The sequence below is a fragment of the Bos taurus genome, chromosome 8, assembly GCF_002263795.3.
Source record: "Bos taurus isolate L1 Dominette 01449 registration number 42190680 breed Hereford chromosome 8, ARS-UCD2.0, whole genome shotgun sequence".
Lineage (NCBI taxonomy): Eukaryota > Metazoa > Chordata > Mammalia > Artiodactyla > Bovidae > Bos > Bos taurus.
In genome coordinates, this window is record NC_037335.1 from 65,282,755 (window position 1) to 65,301,930 (window position 19,176).

Here is a 19,176-nt window from a genome sequence, read left to right on the forward strand (position 1 = left end):
AAGAAAAATATGAACGAGATGGGAATCAAATCTCTAGTACTTTTAATTTTCCAAGATCTCAAGAAAACAAGAAGCAGAATGACAGCATCAAGTCCTTCAGAGAATCACAACACAACTCCAGAAGCCAATGGAATGCAGTACCAAAATGAAGTATGTAGAAAAATCCCATGGGGAGACAAAGATAAGGCTAGTGGAAAGAAGAATATGACTCTAGGAAGAGAAAGAATAGTCAAGATAAATTCAAGAGAACTGTCAATCCTCAAAATCAACAGTATCTGCATTATGTCTCTCTAGAACCTCCTGTAGAGTGATACTACCCAGAGTTTTCATAGGGCAATTGTCTTCTCTTTTAAACCTGTAGGTAACAATGTAAGCAGGGTATTTTCAATGGCATCTTCCTTCTTCAAAATGAGCACAGTGAATATTATCATTCATAAAAGGTAAATCATATTTGAAAGGCCCATTCAATAATAAATGATCACTCAATCCCCTCCTTTTTCCCTTCTGCCTCCCTCCCCTCCTGAATGAATCAGTTCTAAAGCTACCGCGTGAGGCCAAGCTAGATATCAGCACTAGAGTCAATGGGAGGGCTTCAGTGGCCCAGAGTCAGTTAACTGTTAACAAATACAGATGCTCTGTCCCAAAGAATTGGAGTTCAAATGGGATAAGAAAAAAGATGCCCACAGGGGAAAAGGGTGGCACCGAAAGGAGATGATCACAGACAAAGGAAGTGACCGAGTAGGTAAATATATTAAGTGGAAGTCAGGTTTCTCACCATCAGAAAAAGCAGGTACAAGAGGGAAAGGAGAAAACCAGAATGAACCCCATGGTGTTGAATTCCTGATTTCTGTTCACTGATAAGGTCTGGGAACAGCAACATCAAATAGCAATGAACACACTTATAAGAGTCGAGAATTGTTTCCTAAAATGCATTCTCCACCTAAAGGAAAACTGGGCTTCTTAAAGAAATACCTGATTGCTGGGCTGGGACAGGGGAAATACAACACAAATCTGAAACAATCTGTGATACAATAAAGGTAGTACAGCTAACCCCTGAACAACATGGGGAGGGGATTAGAGGCACAGACCCTCTGTGCGGTTGAAAATCTGCACGTAACTTAATAGTGGGCCCTCCACATCTAACGCTGTTCGTATCTGCAGATGCAACCATGGGTCCATGCAGTAATGTAGTATTTACTACTGAGATAAATCTGCATGTAAGTGGGCCTGCACAGTTCGCACCTGTGTTGTTCAAGGTCAACAGCACTCAGAGAAACACGAGGACATGTCAAAAGAACAAAGACGTTTGCTTCCAGGAGGTGACCATGGCAAACGTGAGTATCAAAATTAATAAAGATAGTAAGGAAATTTACCCCACTGGAAAATATAAGAAACCATACTAACAAAAAGAAATAAAAATAAAAGAGAAGACCAAAAAGAAATGATATTTACACTGTTTCAAAACATCATAAAATGTTACTAAAGGGGAAAAACTAGAGTGCAGAAGGTGACCAGATACCACTTACTCAAGTGGGCAAAGTGAACACCTAATGGGACAAATCAAAACCCTGCACCGTCTGACAAGCTGCCATCAGAAACCCACAGCATCACTTGTGTCGTATTCCTGCCACATCTGTATAACCTGATTTAACCATGTGGAAATAAACCTGAATTGAGAGAAATTTTACAGAATAACTGTCCTGCAAAAAAGATGCTTACTCCTTAGACAAAAAGTTATGACCAGCCTATACCTAGACAGCATATTAAAAAGCAGAGACATTAATTTGCCAACAAATGTCCATCTAGTCAAGGCTATGGTTTTTCCAGTAGTCATGTATGGATGTGAGAGCTGGACTATTAAGAAAGCTGAGCACCAAAGAATTGATGCTTTTGAACTGTGGTGTTGGAGAAGACTCTGGGGAGTCCCTTGGACTGCAAGGAGATCCAACCAGTCCATCCTAAAGGAAATCAGTCCTGAATGTTCACTGGAAGGACTGATGTTGAAGCTAAAACGCCAATATTTTGGCCACCTGATGTGAAAAACTGACTCATTTCCCTGATGCTGGGAAACACTGAAGGCGGGGGAAAAAGGGGACAACAGAGGATGAGATGGTTGGATGGCATCACCGACTCAATGGACATGAGTTCAACTCCGGGAGTTGGTGATGGACAGGGAGGCCCAGCGTGCTGCAGTCCATGGGTTTGCAAAGAGTCGGACATGACTGAGCGACTGAACTGATTCTTCAAAAATGTCAGGGTCAATGAATGACACTGCTTTATCAGCAAAGTCAATGTACTATTCTAAATCCTATGTTGTCATTTCAACAATCTTCACATCTTTACCAGGGGTAGATTCATCTGTTCATTCATTAGAAGCAACTCTTCATCTGTTCAAAGTTTTATCATGAGATATCTGCAATTCAGTCACATCTTCAAGCTCCATTTCTAATTCTAGTTCTCTTGCTATTTCCACATCTGCAGTTACTTCCTCCACTGAAGTCTTGAACTCCTCATGAAGGTTGTAATCAACTTCTTCCAAACTCATGTTAATGTTGATATTTTGACCTCTCACTATAAATCACAAATGATCTTAATGGCATCTACAAGGTGAACTCTTTTCCAGAAAGTTTCCAATTTACTTTGCTCAGATCCATCAGAAGAATCTCTATTTATGGCAGCTTATTTCTTAAATGATAAAACTTGAAGGTCTAAATGACTCCTTGATCCATGGACTGCAGAATGGATGCTGTGCTAGCAAGCATGAAAAAAACATTAATCTCATTGTGTATCTCCATCAGGGTTCCAGAATGACCAGTGTTTTGTCAACGAGTAGTAATACTTTGAAAGGAAGCTTTTCTTCTGTGCAGAAGATATCAACAGTGGGCTTAAAATAATCAGTAAACCATGGTGTACTGTCATCCAAGCTTTTTCCTTTATAGGGCATAGGCAGAGTAGACTTAGCATAATTCTTAAGGGTCCTAGAATTTTCAGAATGGTAAATGAGCACTGGCTTCAACTTAAAGTCACCAACTGCATCAGCCCCTCACAAGAGTCAACCTGTCCTCTGAAGCTCTGAAACCAGGCACTCACTCCTCTCTAGCTAAGCCAAGTCCTAGATGGCATCGTCTTCCAGTATAAAGCTGTTTTGTCTATGTTGAAAGTCTGTTATTTAGGGTAGCCATCATTTCAATACTCATCTTAGCTGGATCTGCTGGATAATTTGCTGAAATTTCCCCATCAGCTATTTCACCTTACACCTTCATGTCATGGACACGGCTTCTTCCCTTAAGCCTCATGAACAGTCTCTGCTACCTTCAAACTCTTCTGCAGCTTCCTCACCTCTCTTAGCCTTCAGAGAATTGAAGAGACTATTAGAGTTTTAGGGATTCCCTTATAGCTCAGTTGGTAAATGTGCCCACAATGTGGGAGACTTGGGTTCAATACCTGGGTCAGAAAGATCCCCTGGAGAAGTAAATGGCAACCACTGCCAGTATTCTTGCTTGGAGAATCACATAGACAGAGGAGCCTGGTGGGCCACAGTCCATGGGGTCACAAAGAGTCAGACACGACTTGGCAACTAAATCATCATCAGGGTTTTGTTTGAGATTTGGCTTTGGCTTAAGGGAATGTTGTGGCAGTTTGATCTTCTATCCAGATCATTCAAACTTTTTCCATGTCATCAAAAAGGTTGTTTCACTTTCTTATTATTCCTGTGTTCATGGAATAGCACTTTTAGTTTCAAGAACTTTTCTTTTGCATTCACAACTTGGCTAACCAGCAGAGAGGTCTAGTTTTCAGCCTATCTTTGCTATCAACATGCTTTCCTCACTAAGCTAATAATCATTTCTAGCTTTTGATTTAAAGTAAGAGATACCCAACTCTTCGCTTCACTTGAACACCTGGTGGCTCAGATGGTAAAGAATCTACCTGCAATGCAGTAGGCTGGGGTTTGATCCCTGGGTCAGGAGGATCCCCCAGAGAGGGAAATGGCAACCCACTCCAGTATTCTTACCTGGAGAATTCCATGGACAGAGGAGCCTGGTGAGCCACAGTCTATAGCATCGCAAAGAGTTGGATACAACTGAGCAACTAACACACACACACTCACAGAGGCCTCTGTAGGGTTATTAACTGCCCTAATTTCAGAATTGTTGAGTCTCAGGGAATAGGGAGACCTGAGAAGGGGAGAGATAGGGAACGGCTGGCTGGCGGGGCAGTCAGAACACATATTTCACTAAGTTCACTGCACTATCTCATGTGGGCACGGTTCATGAGGACAATTAATTACAAAGCCCGAAACAATTACAACAGTATTATCAAAGATCACCAATCACAGCTCACTGTAAGAAATAACAATGAAAAAGTGTGAAATATTCCAAGAATTACCGAACTGTGACACAGAGACACAAAGTGTACCAGTGCTATTGAGATGACAGACAGCCTCAATGCAGCGCTGCCACAAAACTTCAGTTTGTAAAAACTGAATCTGCAAGTACAATAAAACACGGCCTGCTTGTGCTGAAGTAGGGACTATGGGCATTTTGTCAAATAGTTTAAGAAAACAGAAGTTCTTTCTACTGCAGTTGTAATTTTTCTCTAGGTCTGAAATTGTTTCAAAATAAAAGTAAACAAAAATACAAACACAGAGACACACAAACACACACATACATAGGCAATCTTCACTTTTGCAACTACAGTGTTAACCGAAACTTGCACACCTCCGATTCCTGACCTCACAGTACACAATTCCAGAACAGGCACGGCAATGTGCTAGTGTGGAAACTAAGAGTTTTAAAAAAATACAAAACTTTACTTTTCTTAAGATTTTGTATGTTTAATTTCTACATTGAAGTATTTTCTACCTAATTTTATACAGAAATGGCATACACATAAAGCTGTTAATAAAATCAGAGGTTTCAAAGAAACAAAATCAGAGGTTTCAAAAAAATAAAATTGTCCTATTTCTTAAACTACAGTAATGTTTTCTTATTATTCTTCCGAATTTAGTTAAAAAGTAGTCTTTTCAAACCATTCAAAATTTTATAACGACAATGAAAATTAACCATAAAACCTTCCACTGGCTCTGGAAAAGACACTTCCATTTGGGAATGATATCTCTGTCCAAAGACTCCTTTTCCCTTTGTGATCTTTCCCTTTTAACTACTATTTCCATCATTAATGGCAAGATCATACAATTCTTCCTTCAGTGTTTAGAAGAAATGATCACAAAGACACCAAGTGAAAACTGCAAGGTCCAAATCAGAGTATGTTATTTGTATAAAAGGAGAAGCCAAAAGAATACATATAATCATTTGTGAAGACACAGAAGTTATCCAGAAGAATACATTTAGAAACTAAGGAAGGGAAGTGGATGGCTGGGAGACAGGGAATGGAAGAACACTTTTACTATTATCCTTCAGTTCTTCTAAATTGTACTTTGTGGGACTTTCCTTGTGGTCCAATGGTTAAGAATCTGCCATCAATGTAGGGGACACAGGTTCAATTCCTGGTCTGGGAAGATTCCACAGGGCAACGAAGCCTGTGTGCCAGAACTAATGAAGCCCTAGAGCCCATGCTCTGCGACAAGAGAAGCCACCACAGTGGAGTGTGAAGCCTGCACTCCACAACTAAAGAGGAGCCCCAGAGAGTAATCAACAAGCCTGTACATGGCAACAAAGACCTCATACTGCCATATATAAATAAATAAATTCTTAAATGTATTAAGTAGATAAATAAATTATACCTTGTGAAGAAAATCTACGCAGAAAATAAAGGTCTGATTTAAATAAAAAACCACTTCAGACTAAGCAGATAAAACAACTAAGCAAACCCACTCCATGGACTACTAACTTTTTCAAATGAAATAATAATAAAAAATCAATTTTTACACTAAGGCTGTCAAAAACTACATATATTTCAAATAATTTCATATGAAAAGGCCAATTTAAAGGCAAATTTTATCCAAAATAGAACTGGAATCTTAACTTCAAAAATGAACAATGTAAACTTTCAGATTTTTCCTAATTTATGTCTTAACATTTCAAAGACAGCATCCTTGAAGTTTAATACGTGTCCTTGCCAATGTACACTCAGAAATATAACCAATCACATTTTCCTGACATGTGTCTTTACATAGATGATGTGATTCTGAAAAATTAAAATTGTCAGAGAAAGATTATTGGAGTTGTCCAAGTTATTAAACTAGACACTTAACAAGTCTATATCTGGAATCTGGGGCTCACTGATGAATCCCCATACCATGCTTTCCCCAATCCATAATGATGTAGTTTAAAAACATTAGAAACATCTTACAAAACAACTACTAATACTAAACCCAATCCTTCCAATCGAGTAGTGTGCAAGGCCTCAATCTCTTCATGTACTATGGATCAAGATAAAATGCCAGACATTAAATATGCAGGTTGGTTACCTAACTCATTCGTTTTCACTGTTTAAAATCCACTATTTTTTGAAAGCCAATATATAAACATAGTTAGGCACCAGGTAATAAAGAGAAGAAAGTGTCCCTGGCATGACCTAAGTATTGTGATCAGAGTCAAAAAAACCATGAGAGAAATGTGTTCAATGTCTACAAAAGATGTAGCCCTAAGATACAGGAAGAACGTAAAGATTATTCTGGAAAAGAATGAAAGTAGTAGTGAATAGATCAGCTGAATAAAATCAACTGGTATAGCAATAAAACAGATTTAGGTTCTAGAGACTACCCTGTTGAGAACAATGACAAACGTTGTTTTTTGATTGAAAAGGCTATGGCCTAGCAATTACGAGTTACAAGAAAAGAATATACAGTCAATGCCCTAACCAAAAACCTTATGAATCATTAAAAAAAAAAAAAAAAGTTAGCTAGCACAGAACACAACCTCAGAATTTGCAAGAAAGGTTCCAACCAACATTATTTGGGATGACACAACTGCAATCCTACTGGGCATTGAAGTACCTTTCAATGGAAGGGAAGATGATGCTTTTACATATTTATATATTTGTAACATAAAACAATTCTGACCATTAGCATAAAAGATCAGCCCTATAATTCCAATTTAAAACACTATTAACACCTAACCTAGACTTGTAGTTTTAATTTTAATTTCACTATAAACAGTACTGAAACTTAAGATATTAAGATGTACCATGCTTATAAGTTTATTAAATGTTTTAAGATTTACTGTAACAATTGTGAAGGTTTGTCTGAAAACTGAACTATTTACCAAATAGTGAATATATTATTAAAACTGTTTTTTAAAGCTTTAAATATGTTTGTAAAAGGGATAAAATGTAACTAAAGTCTCCTTTTAAAATGATTGCCTAAACTTACTATATTTATCTAAAAAGATTTGTTAGGCTGAAGTTTAAAATTCAAGGGAAATTTGGGGTTTAGAATGTAACTTTGATAAACCACATACTAATTCTTTAAAACCAAAGGAACTTCCAAATAATTTTTTCTGTTTAGAAAAACCCATCTTCAGGATATAAAATCCTACTTAACTCTTATTCATCCTTCAATATCTATGTAAAACTCTTGCTTTTCCATAAAGCCTTTCCTCTTTTCTATAAATGGATTTATTCTTTTACCTTATACTAGCAAAATCCCATGGACGGAGGAGCCTGGTAGGCTGCAGTCCATGAGGTCGCTAAGAGTCGGACACGACTTAGCGACTTCACTTTCACTTTTCACTTTCATGCACTGGAGAAGGAAATAGCAACCCACTCCAGTGTTCTTGCCTGGAGAATCCCAGGGACGAGGGAGCCTGGTGGGCTGCTGTCTATGGGATCGCACAGAGTCGGACACGACTGAAGTGATTTAGTTGCAGCAGCAAAAAGAAAATAAATGTGTCTCTATCATTCAAACAGCTGATTTATTCTATTCTAGTGGCATAACTTTTATGAACACTCTTCTTTAGGAATCTACACCACATATCCAAGGATCACATGCACGTTCAGAACAGGGACTGTATTTTATACTACTCTGCTGCTGCTGCTGCTAAGTCGCTTCAGTTTATACTACTCTCAATCTCTAAAAATATCTTACACAAGGCAATGCTAACACATAGTAACTACTGGTGGCTGATGAACTGAATTCTAACAATCTTGCATGCCTTTTCAAATGGACCATTACCTCTGTTACGTCCCAATGGTGTAAAAACTGATCCAAGTCAGTGAGGTAAAGTAGCATAGGGGAAAGCTGCGTCTGGATGACATGAGGCACTCCTCGAAGGCTCTGAAGCCAAGTCAGTTCTTCTTTTGAAAATCCTAATTTGAGTAAGAAAGCCAATTTAAAATAAATCACAAAGCATGTAACATTCTTCAATAATTTTTAAAAAATAAACATGTATCTTCAAGTTAAATTCTTCAAGCTGTTTTCCCTGAATTTCTTCATGTATTATTTTAAAAAATGAAATGCCAGCAATGTAATAAAATTCATATAATTATGTACACAAAGATGTGACCTGAATCAAATGTGTAACACATCAAGAAACAATATTATACCCCTTATACTGAGGACTTTCCACCTGTATACTGAAATAAATGTGAAAGACATAATCATTCTAATTAATGTCAGGTTTAAAAAGCAAATGAACAAGAGTAACAACATGCTCCTTCATACATATACCAAACTCGTATTCTTACGTAATAGCCTTTCAAATGTTTTAAAACTATTCCATCCCTCCTAAGTCTATTTCTTCAACAATTACTGTGTACTTTCTTCTACCTATCCTATATAGTAAGAGTTCTGATTCTCTTACCACCTCTATTATACCTAGCCTGACCTATACAAACAACGTGCCAAAGCCCCTCCTGAAAGACAGCTCTTAGAATGATCAGAATACCAGCACAATGTGTTCTGACCCTAGCTACCTGCTTTGATGTTTTCACATCACTGCACTTCCACCAACATGCCCTAAAGAGTCATCATCTGGTTTAGAAGCCATATCACACTCCTGACTGAGTCCTAATGAGTTTCCTAAAACCGCTAAACCCTCCGACAGGTACTACTAATTAAAACATAAAGCCCTCACATCCATCTCAAACGCATACATCCAAAACTATCAAACACACACATACAAGTCTACTTGTTTCTCTTATATAATATTTATCTTGCGACATTCAGCTCTTTATCAGACCCTTTCAAGCTATTTTGGGATTCTGACTTAACATATTAAATAAGTCTCTTAAGTTTAAGTCTTCAGAAAATTTCAAACACTGTCATCTTTATCATCCATTTACAAAACTATTGAAGACAGTACAATCATTTAAAACAACAGTAATAATACTTACCAATCTAACACATCAAGACTCATGTTACTAATTTTTCTTTGAAACCAATGGAAAGCAAAATATGGCTAATTAAAATCTGATGTTTTTCCTAACACACTGAACATTTTAAACATGTTTAAAATGAATATTCTGTTCACCATCTTATTAAACTATGCAGCGAGGTTCAAAACTTGGACCCAAACAGCTAAGACAGTAAATCCCAGGAGAATTTTCATCCTAGGTTCTTTTCCTTTCCTTAACTTGGCAGCTCAGTGTAGTTACCTGTAAGTGTTGAAAATAAGAAGCTGAAATAGTCCGCATTACTGATGTTTAACTGAACACTTCCATTCTGTTCTTTCACTGAAGACTTCCATCCAGAAAATGACGATCTATAATAAATGGAGACCTAGTACTAGAAGTGACCAACTTGAAGACTCAGGAATAAAGCACAGAATATATGACTATTTTTCTTTATTGAAAACAAGTCTAATTTAAGAGCTCAGACAAAAATCCATGGTATGTATCATCTTTACATATAAGGGTTCAAGTACCATAATATGGAAAACATTTTTAGCATATATTTATGTAAAGTTTCCTTGAAAAGCATAACCAGTCCACATATATGGTACAACTCAAACAATTTCCCACAGCACTCAAAACTCAGATTCAAGGGCCAAGATGAAGTTCCGCTTTTCAGTAGCAGGTTCAGCTGCTCTGTGTTTACTCCCTCATCTTCATAAAAAGTCTTACCTGCTTATATAAACGAGCTAAGTCTAAACAAGCTCCTGCTTCCTACCTGAGCAAAAGCGTCTTAACTAGGTAAAGAATACCTCAATTTAAAGCCACTCTGTGATAACTATGCATTCCTATACTTTGCAAAGCTTTATAAAGTCTACTTCACAATACTGCAGCTAAAGTATTGGTAGGGGACTTAAGGGAATAGCTAAACATAAAGCAGCTTCTCATTACATGAAGATCATCTGGTTCCTGCTATGAGATCAGTTTCCAGTGATATCTTTAAAAACTCTCTTCAAGGTAAGACTAAGAAGGAATACAGCAAATGTCAACCATGGATACAGCAAAAAAAAGAAAAAGGAAAACTTGAGAATAATCAGATCCAAAAAGCTAAGACTACTATTTTTATCACAGAAATCTGAATAAATGTCAAAACAAAATTAGGAGTTTCTAATTCAACGAGAAGAACTTAAACTTTTTTTACCACTGAAATAACTATTTATTAACATTCCTAAAAGTTGTGGAGTTAAAAATAATGGAAACATTCTTCTGAATCATTCCCACTTAAAGGACTTCTCTTTGCTTAAAGGGCTATGGAGGGAATATCACAAGCTAAGAGGTTATAAAAAGTCAGAGATGCTCAATGGAAATGAGTACAAAATGGTGATTAGAAAACAAACCAATATCCTCTTGAACCAGTGAAAACTGTGCCATCCAGTGGCTAAAAGGGGTAGCAAATCCATTTAAAAATCTAGTTTGGACAAAAGACAAGCAATGTATCACACTGTCCTTAAAACTACCATGACCATATATCCTGGACACACCAGAACACTTCTGAGAATAGAAGGGACGCTTTCATCAATTATGCTTGGACAACAGAAGTAAACCAGACCTGCTCCTGGCAGCCCAGCTCGCATATTCACTCTGCTTCAAAACCAGGCTGAATTTCTCAGTAACTTCTCCCTTCTCTGATATTTTTATCTAACAATGTAGATTACGTTTCCACATCCATGTCTTATGTTCCCCAAACCAGCTGTAAATTAACTAGGGGCAGAGAGGATAAGGAAGAGTAAAGGTCAGCAGAACAACACAGGTAGATGGAGGGGGAGAAAAAAACTCAAACTCAAAAAAGCTCTAAGTGGATGGTAAAAAAGGTAGGAACAGCAATTCGAAGTACAGTTTTTAAAAGGTAAACTAAACACCAACAGTTTTAAGTTGATGGGTTTTTCACACACTCAACAAACTGAGATGATCTGCTCTTAGATAAAACTCCCTCTGCTAGAGACAACAGTGTCAGAACTACAATACCCAAAATGAACTAGATCGTAGAGCCCAATTAATGTAACAGATGAAAATCAGAAATTATTAAAGGAATATTTCAGGAAAATTAACTGGCAACAGTGCATGAAATATATGGAGCTGAGAAGCAAGACTACTTACAGGTGGGAGATAATGAAAAAGCTGGCTGGTTTACAGTCATGATCAAGGACAGAAAGGGATATTTTGAAGAAAAAACCAAAGATATGAAATAACCCAGGTGACTTCTAAGGAACCAAACATTATTCTTCAATTATAAATCTAGAAAAAGTGATGCAATAATAATACCACTGGCCTGGGAAAGCTGAAAAGCCCCCATTTTGTTTTAATTTTTAAAGAGATTAGTTTGAATAGGGACAATACATCCACAGAAAGAGAAGTCTACTAAGACTCTGTGCACATGCTAAAAGGCAAAATTTAACTTAGTAGACTTTTAACTACATGACAATTTGCTTTCGATGATTATAAACTTCTATTACCATTACTTGTAAAGTAATATTTTCTCAGTACGTGCCACAAATAAAAAGGTAAAAAAAGACTTGTGAAAAAATCCTTGACAAAAGTTATTGAGCATAAGTCAATCATAACTGATGCCAATAAATACTAAATACAAGTTTTAAAGAGAATTAATTTTAAGAGGTGTTCCAAAGTTGCTTTTAAACGAATGTTAAAACAGATCCTCCACTGGTTCTATCATGGGAAAAGCGTGCCCTCTACTGGAAGTTAACAGACATGAACCCACTTAAGTTAAATTGTATTTCTTAAAGACCTGGCATTAAGTACTGAACTAGACAAAGAGGGGTTTCACATATAGGCAACACATTGCAAACAGCTCTCTTTTGCTAAAAGGAAAAAGTTATTATCAGTTATGAAGCACACTTTGGGTGACAACATTCAAACTTACATCCTATCCTGGTATGAAGAGACTGGCAAACAAAGCTAAAGAAAAACTACTAAAAAAGTGAGCTGCTGCTGCTGCTGCTGCTAAGTTGCTTCAGTCGTGTCCGACTCTGTGCGACCCCATAGATGGCAGCCCACCAGGCTCCCCGGTCCCTGGGATTCTCCAGGCAAGAACACTGGAGTGGGTTGCCATTTCCTTCTCCAACGCATGAAAGTGAAAAGTGAAAGTGAAGTCGCTCAGTCGTGTCCGACCCTTAGTGACCGCATGGACTGCAGCCTACCAGGCTCCTCCGTCCATGGGATTTTCCAGGCAAGAGTACTGGAGTGGGGTTTTTCTGTTTAATTGGGACAGAGGATCTGTACAAGAAGCCAGCTACAGCCCAGATTCAATTCCTGCCTAAACCTATCAGACCCTGGCCTTGAGCCACAATCAGTAACAAACGACTGAATACAAAAGTACTATGCCTGATACAAACATTAAATTTTATAGGATACTTTGAATACTCGCAACATTAAACACTATTAGTTTTAAGACCTTTGAGGGTAAAACGGTACAGTCACACTCTGGAAAGTAGTTCCTCGAAAAATTAAACAGAAAATTAACCATATGATCCAGCAATTCTACTTCTGGGTATACAGCCAAAAGAATTAAAAGGATTCAAAGAGGCATCTGCACACCAATGTTTACAGTGGCATTATTCATAATAGCCAAAAGGCAGAACAACCAAGTATCCATTGACAGATGAATATATCAAAATCACGAAGACAAAATAGTGGTAAACAAGGGCTGGGAGAAGGGGAAATAATCAGTAGAGTTTCAGTCTGGAATGATGACAAGTACTGGAGATGAAGAATGGTAGTAGCAGCTGTACAACAGTGTGAATGTACTTAATGCCCCCAAACAGTTCTAACTGTATACCTAAAACTGGTTAAGATGGTAAGTTTTATGTTATGTGTATTTTACCACACACACACCCACCCAAAGATACTTCAATGATTCCTTGTCTGAGTCCGCAAGCTTTTATTTCACCACCTATATTAAACTGAGCCCCTTTCCAAAAAGGAAGACCTGTATTACAATTTCATAACACCAAAAGTTTAAAAGCACAGCACTCTCATCTGCCACTGAATCCTTATTATGGCTTCTGATCATTTTAACCCTTGTTTCAATCCACCTACACAAATCACGTATGTTTCTACCTGATGGCTCAGCGGTAAAGAATCCACCTGGGGTGCAGGAGAACAACAGTTCAATCCCTGGGTCAGGAAGATCCCCTGGAAAAAGAAATGGCAACCCACTCCAGTATTCTTGCCTGGAAAATCCCACGGACAGAGGAACCTGGTGGGCTACAGCCCATGAACTTAGTGACTGAAACCATGACAATGCAAACCACTGAACAAACAACCCGGAGCAGTCTTCCTCCAGAGAACTTCCTCTATCAGTAATAACCAACAATTTTAACGGCTGTTTTAAGAGCAAACGAAGGGTGGGGCGGTATTATTTTTAAAAGTCAGTTCATAAACTGCCAGTGACAGGGGAAGGGTGAGGGAGAAGATTATACACTTGAAATACAGCTCACTTCAGCATGCTACCTCATGTGCAGTATCCCGATAAGCATGGCAGCCAAATCTGCACTGAGTCTTCCCATAATACAGCAGCGACTTAACCGTGAAAGCAAGTCAGCAGGCAGACTGGGTAGAAAATACACAAGCTGGACCAAAAGCTGCTGAGACTCTGCTGGGAGAACCACCACAGTGCCTTCTTGTGGATCTAGTGAGGTAGGAAGACAAGTTAAATTTTAAAAGATATACAAACAAGAATTAATAAGGCAGACTGATTGTTTTCACTGTGCTATGCTGAATTCTAACATATCAATTACATGGAAAAAAGTTTTATCAAAAAGCATATATGTGTGGCTTAAGGTACTGCCTAGAGTAAAAGACTAAATACAATCATTATTTAAAGATAACATTTAACACTCAATTTCATAACATTCAAATGTGTTATGTGAAATAAAAACTGATGGAGTTAAAGGAATCAGAAACAAAGCAAAACAGTAAAAAAAAAAAAAAAAACAAGCACTATTGCCAAACAGGGACAATTATAATATCAACCTAATTTAAAACCAAAGACTTCTTTGAGTATACACACACGCCCCTACATATAAACAATACTAAAAAATACAGATTTTATAATACCACACACAAAAGGTAGACACAAACCTATGTTCGTCACCTAATAAATGGATAAATATAAAGTGGTGTGTCTTCAACAATGGAATGTTACTCAGCATTAAAAAGAAATACAGTACTCATATATGCTACAGCATGAATGAATCCTAAAAACAGTATGCTAAGTCAAAGAAGCCAGACTGAAAAGATCCACATTATACAATTTCATCTATAAGAAATGACCAAAACAGGCAAATACAAAGAGACAGAAATGGTGAGCAGTGGTTGCCAGGAGCTGAGGAGGGAAGAAGTGAGGAAATAGGGACGGATGACTAATGGGAGAGTTTCTTTCTGAGGTGATAAAAAAAAATATTCTGGAGTAAGATAATAGTGACTATTGCACAATCTTGGGAATATGGTAAAAATTAATGAATTGCACAGTGTAAAATGGCCAATTCTATGGTGTATGAATTGCGTCCTGATAATAAATACTAATTATACATATGTATATATGTCAGTATGTTTTCATTGATATTTTTGCTTAAAGAATGAAAACGTTTCAGGGGTGAATAAAAAATTAATATATGAAAGCCATACGAGATATTGATAATGATTAAATAAGTAAAAAGTGCCATCAAAGTTCCAAAAGAATTCTGTAAAAATACCTGATTAGTTTTGAATTTGTGAGTTTCATGGCTTAAAAGACAATTTAAGATTTGAAGAAACATCTACAACCTTTTATTTTCTAAAACTATTGTATTAAGTAATGCTATTGAAAATGAATTTACTGTTTGGTATTTTGTTCATTTTACCATGGTATAATTAATGTATAATTTGAAGGAAAAGTAAAACCTAAAGATCCCCCCTTTGAAACATCGTTCCTAAGCTGGGGTAGGCAGATTACTACTTACATAGGTAAACAAAACTCTTACCATAGATTCGGAGAGCAGTAACTTGTAAACTTTTGAGCAGCTCTTTATTTGCTCGGGCTGCAGCAGTATGGATAATGTCAATAAGCTGTGTTGAAAGTTCAGGGTTTCGGGAGCCGAGATGAGCAAGCTGCAGTGGTAAACCAGCCAACCAACGTGATAACACTTTACTACGGTATCTAAGGCCATCAAAGACAAGGGAAATACACCACATTTATTTAAACATTTGAAAGCCTATAAGATGGCTGGCATCATTTATTCAGCTATAGCATTCTCTAAGGCACTGTATTTTAAAAGTTTATGTAATTTGGGGCACTATGTAAATTGTAATTTTATCTTAAAGGACACAGACTCTACTTAACTTCTTGCGAACTATTTATACTAATTTGTAATAATTATTTTACTATATTAAGTCACTGATGCACTCAGTATAGGGTGCCCCACATTAAGTGGCTTCAAACTTGTGTTATTTCAGTTCTTTCATATACTTGCTAACTCTCTAATGTCTCATCTCGGACACAGCAATCACTTTTGCCATCCCCCAAGAGTGATTTACACATGACCTTTGGAGTCTAACAGACCTGAACTTAAGTCTCAGTCTGGCTGCCCTTCAGCAGCATGACACTCACCAACTTATTTAACCTAAGCTTCCTTCTATAAGGCAGAAACCAACATACCTACATCAAAGTATGAGAATTACTGAAAAATTAAGAAAAGCACCTGACTCACAGTAAAGACTCGAATATGTCCTAATAACTACCTATGTATGCTGAGGTATCCCGAATCTCTTATCTTTCACCCAAACATCTCTTCCAGACTATCTCAAATAAACCTCAAACTCACCGTATCTAAAAACTGATTCCTTAGTTCTACTCTTTGTGTGTCTATGTCACCAGACAGCACCCAACTAAGCCAGGAACTTTTTCACTTTAAAATACTCCCATTTTTTAAAAATTTATTGAAACATTTTTGACACACAGTATTATGTTAGTTTCAGGTATATATCACATAATAATCTGACAACTGTACACATTGCAAATGGTCACAAGTCTAGTAACCACCCGTCCTAATAAAAGTTACTGTAGTATTACTGGTCATATTCTTTATGCTGTATATTATATCCCCATGGCTTATTTACTTTAAGTTTGTACCTTTTAATCTCCTTCACCTATTGTACACCTCTCCTCTTCTACTGCCCTCATTCTTATACCATATGTCCCAATAGTCACTAAGGGCCAGAGGTTAAACCTCCATAATTTTAATGGGAAGCAAAAGAAAAAGCTGAGGCAGCTACAGGTGGTTCCAAATGTCCTTTAGCTGTTAAGCAGACAAGTGGAAATACATGCTCAAAGAGACTTGTACCTTCTCAGTTATGTGTATAAAGGTTACTGGAACCATTATGTACGCCTCTTTATAAAAAAAAATTTTTTTTTAATGAAAGCAAAAAGGATAGAGAGAGAGAATTTCTCCGAAGATTTAATCACTCTATCATCTTATTATACAGATTACAAAGTAACCTGGTAAGAAAAAGAAAAGCAAAATAACAAAGGGGACTGTACCGGATTCTGTAAGCTCTCAGTTCTTCTTTTTGATAGATTTTACTGAAAAACTTCAGTAACAAAGTCCGAACTGGAATGAGAAGGCCTCTCTGCTGATACAATGTATAAACTGCCTTTATGAGAGACTCTGTAGCCTCTAAAAACAAGAGAAAACAACTGCATGTGAGTCAAAATGTTTCTTCACCAGCACCATAATTCTTCTCTAAAAAGCACAGAAGCACCTTGTTCCTATGACAAAGCAGATTTTAGCCACAAACTGACGACTACCATCAAAATCCTACATCAATGGCCTAATACAAAAGTCAAACCAGCAGTACAAATTTTCCTAAGAGACAACAAACCTAGGAAAGGACAACAAAAAACAGAATACTAGAAAGGTAGATAAGCCAGGAACCAACCAGGAAAGTTCTGTTATGAATGAAAAGAATGAGTAAGTCACACTAAAAATTGACTTAATGCAACATAACTTCAAGTTACAAGAAAGGTAAAGAGATAAGGATCAATTTCTAGTCAAATTAGATCAGAAAAGAGTATTTCTTCAGCCTTAGGCTCAGTGTCACTTCCTCTTAATAAAACTTACCTCCTTTCCCTCCAACTATGTAATCTAGTAGAAAACCTACCCATCTGGTTCAAAGTGGACCTACCCACTTAAAAAGGGGTCTTCTCAGCCATCAGGGTTCAAGGAGATATTCCTTCATGATTATGCTAGCTACCTTTTATGGCTTGAACGTAAATGACTATGTGAAATGTTTGACAGTTATGAACTCAAAGCTAGACTCTAAATATTAATAGCATGCGTAAGAGCTCCTCTCGTAAATAAGGACAAAGCATTAACACCTACCTCTGTTTGGCTGTATCTGCATTAACCTCCAGGAGACTCCAAGCAATCTGTTCAGCTGCTTACTATTTAGCCTAGAGCCATCTTCAAGGGTTTCTGTTACAAATTTCCTTATCCTTTCTATCCAACTGGAATCCTTCTGCAAAGTTGAGGCATTTGCCAGGGAGACCATGATATCAGACAGCGTTAAATTCAGTAAAAGATGATCTACATTATGCGAGAGAATCGTGCAATGCTTGATGCTAAAAACAAAGACACACATAACTGTTACGTGTTGTATCTACCATGCCTGCTTCACTTAAATACTTAACTATTCCTCCCAGATTCCCTGGTAGCTCAAAGGGTAAAGAGTCTACCTGCAATGCGGGAGACCCGGGTTCGATCCCTGGGTTAGGAAGATCCCCTGGAGAAGGAAATGGCAACCCACTCCAGTATTCTTATCTGGAAAATCCCATGGATGGAGGAGCCTGGCAGGTTACATACAGTCCATGGGGTCACAAAGAGTCGGACACCACTAAGTGACTTCACTTTCACTTCATTCCTCCCAGAATGAATTGCCAAGAAGGTAGGTATATAAAATCGACTGTAAGTAAACCATTCATTACAGAATCAGGGTTGTTAAGGCATAAATTAAGAATGCATACTGCTCAGTTCATTACCCAAGTTGCTATTCACACAAAAAATACAGGCCCTTGAATTGGTAATCCTGTATGTAATGGGGGGATAAGAACACTTGAAAACTTCAACACACTTGAAGATTTTAAGCAGATGAAACTCACAATAGACCTTGATTCTGCTTCTAACTAATTTTGACTTAACAGAATCACTAATTTCTCCTGGCCACAATTTCCTTATGTGTGAAACAGGAGACTGGTTTAGATAAGCCCGATTCTGAAACAACTTAATTTTATGACTCACATATTAAAATCACTTTTTCCTAGCCATATAAAACACATTTCTTTCAAAGCTTGAAAGAAATTTCAAAAAAAAGGTTCTAATAGATTATCTTAACAAAACAAAATTTGCAACTTAGGATATAAACCACTAGATACATAAACACTATATAAACACAGTGCAGATTCCAGGCTACACTGCATTCAACAGCAGAACCTATTTCCATGTTCAGAAACACAAAAGTTGATTAAACTAAAAAAATACCTGAAACTAACTTATTTTAAAAGAAAAAGTTAACCCTGGATTAGGTATGAGAAAGGACACAGTAGTAACGCATCACAAATACAAGGGAAGGGACCTTTTTAATATTTGGTGTTATTAGGGTATCAAATGTAGGGTTGAGAATGACAAATGGGACCAGATCACAAAGAGTTGAAAGCTAAGGACACTAAAATCAATTCTGCAAGCACAGGAGTAACATGGTTGAGAAGTTCTTTCATTTCTGCTGATGAAAAAGAAAAAATCAGTTATGAGACTCTAAACAAAGAAGTAGTTGTAT

At 37.2% G+C, this 19,176-nt stretch overlaps 1 protein-coding gene across 4 annotated transcripts in view; it reads right to left on the minus strand.

The window, feature by feature from the left end:
* Positions 1-19,176, minus strand: part of TEX10 (testis expressed 10) — a 46,490-nt gene that overhangs the window by 8,728 nt on the left and 18,586 nt on the right. For all 4 annotated transcript variants that reach the window (NM_001046262.2, XM_024995745.2, XM_024995744.2 and 1 more), the window contains 6 exon segments: positions 8,135-8,268; positions 9,556-9,662; positions 13,819-13,996; positions 15,330-15,505; positions 16,886-17,021; positions 17,727-17,965. In NM_001046262.2, the coding sequence (NP_001039727.2) occupies positions 8,135-8,268; positions 9,556-9,662; positions 13,819-13,996; positions 15,330-15,505; positions 16,886-17,021; positions 17,727-17,965 (970 nt within the window).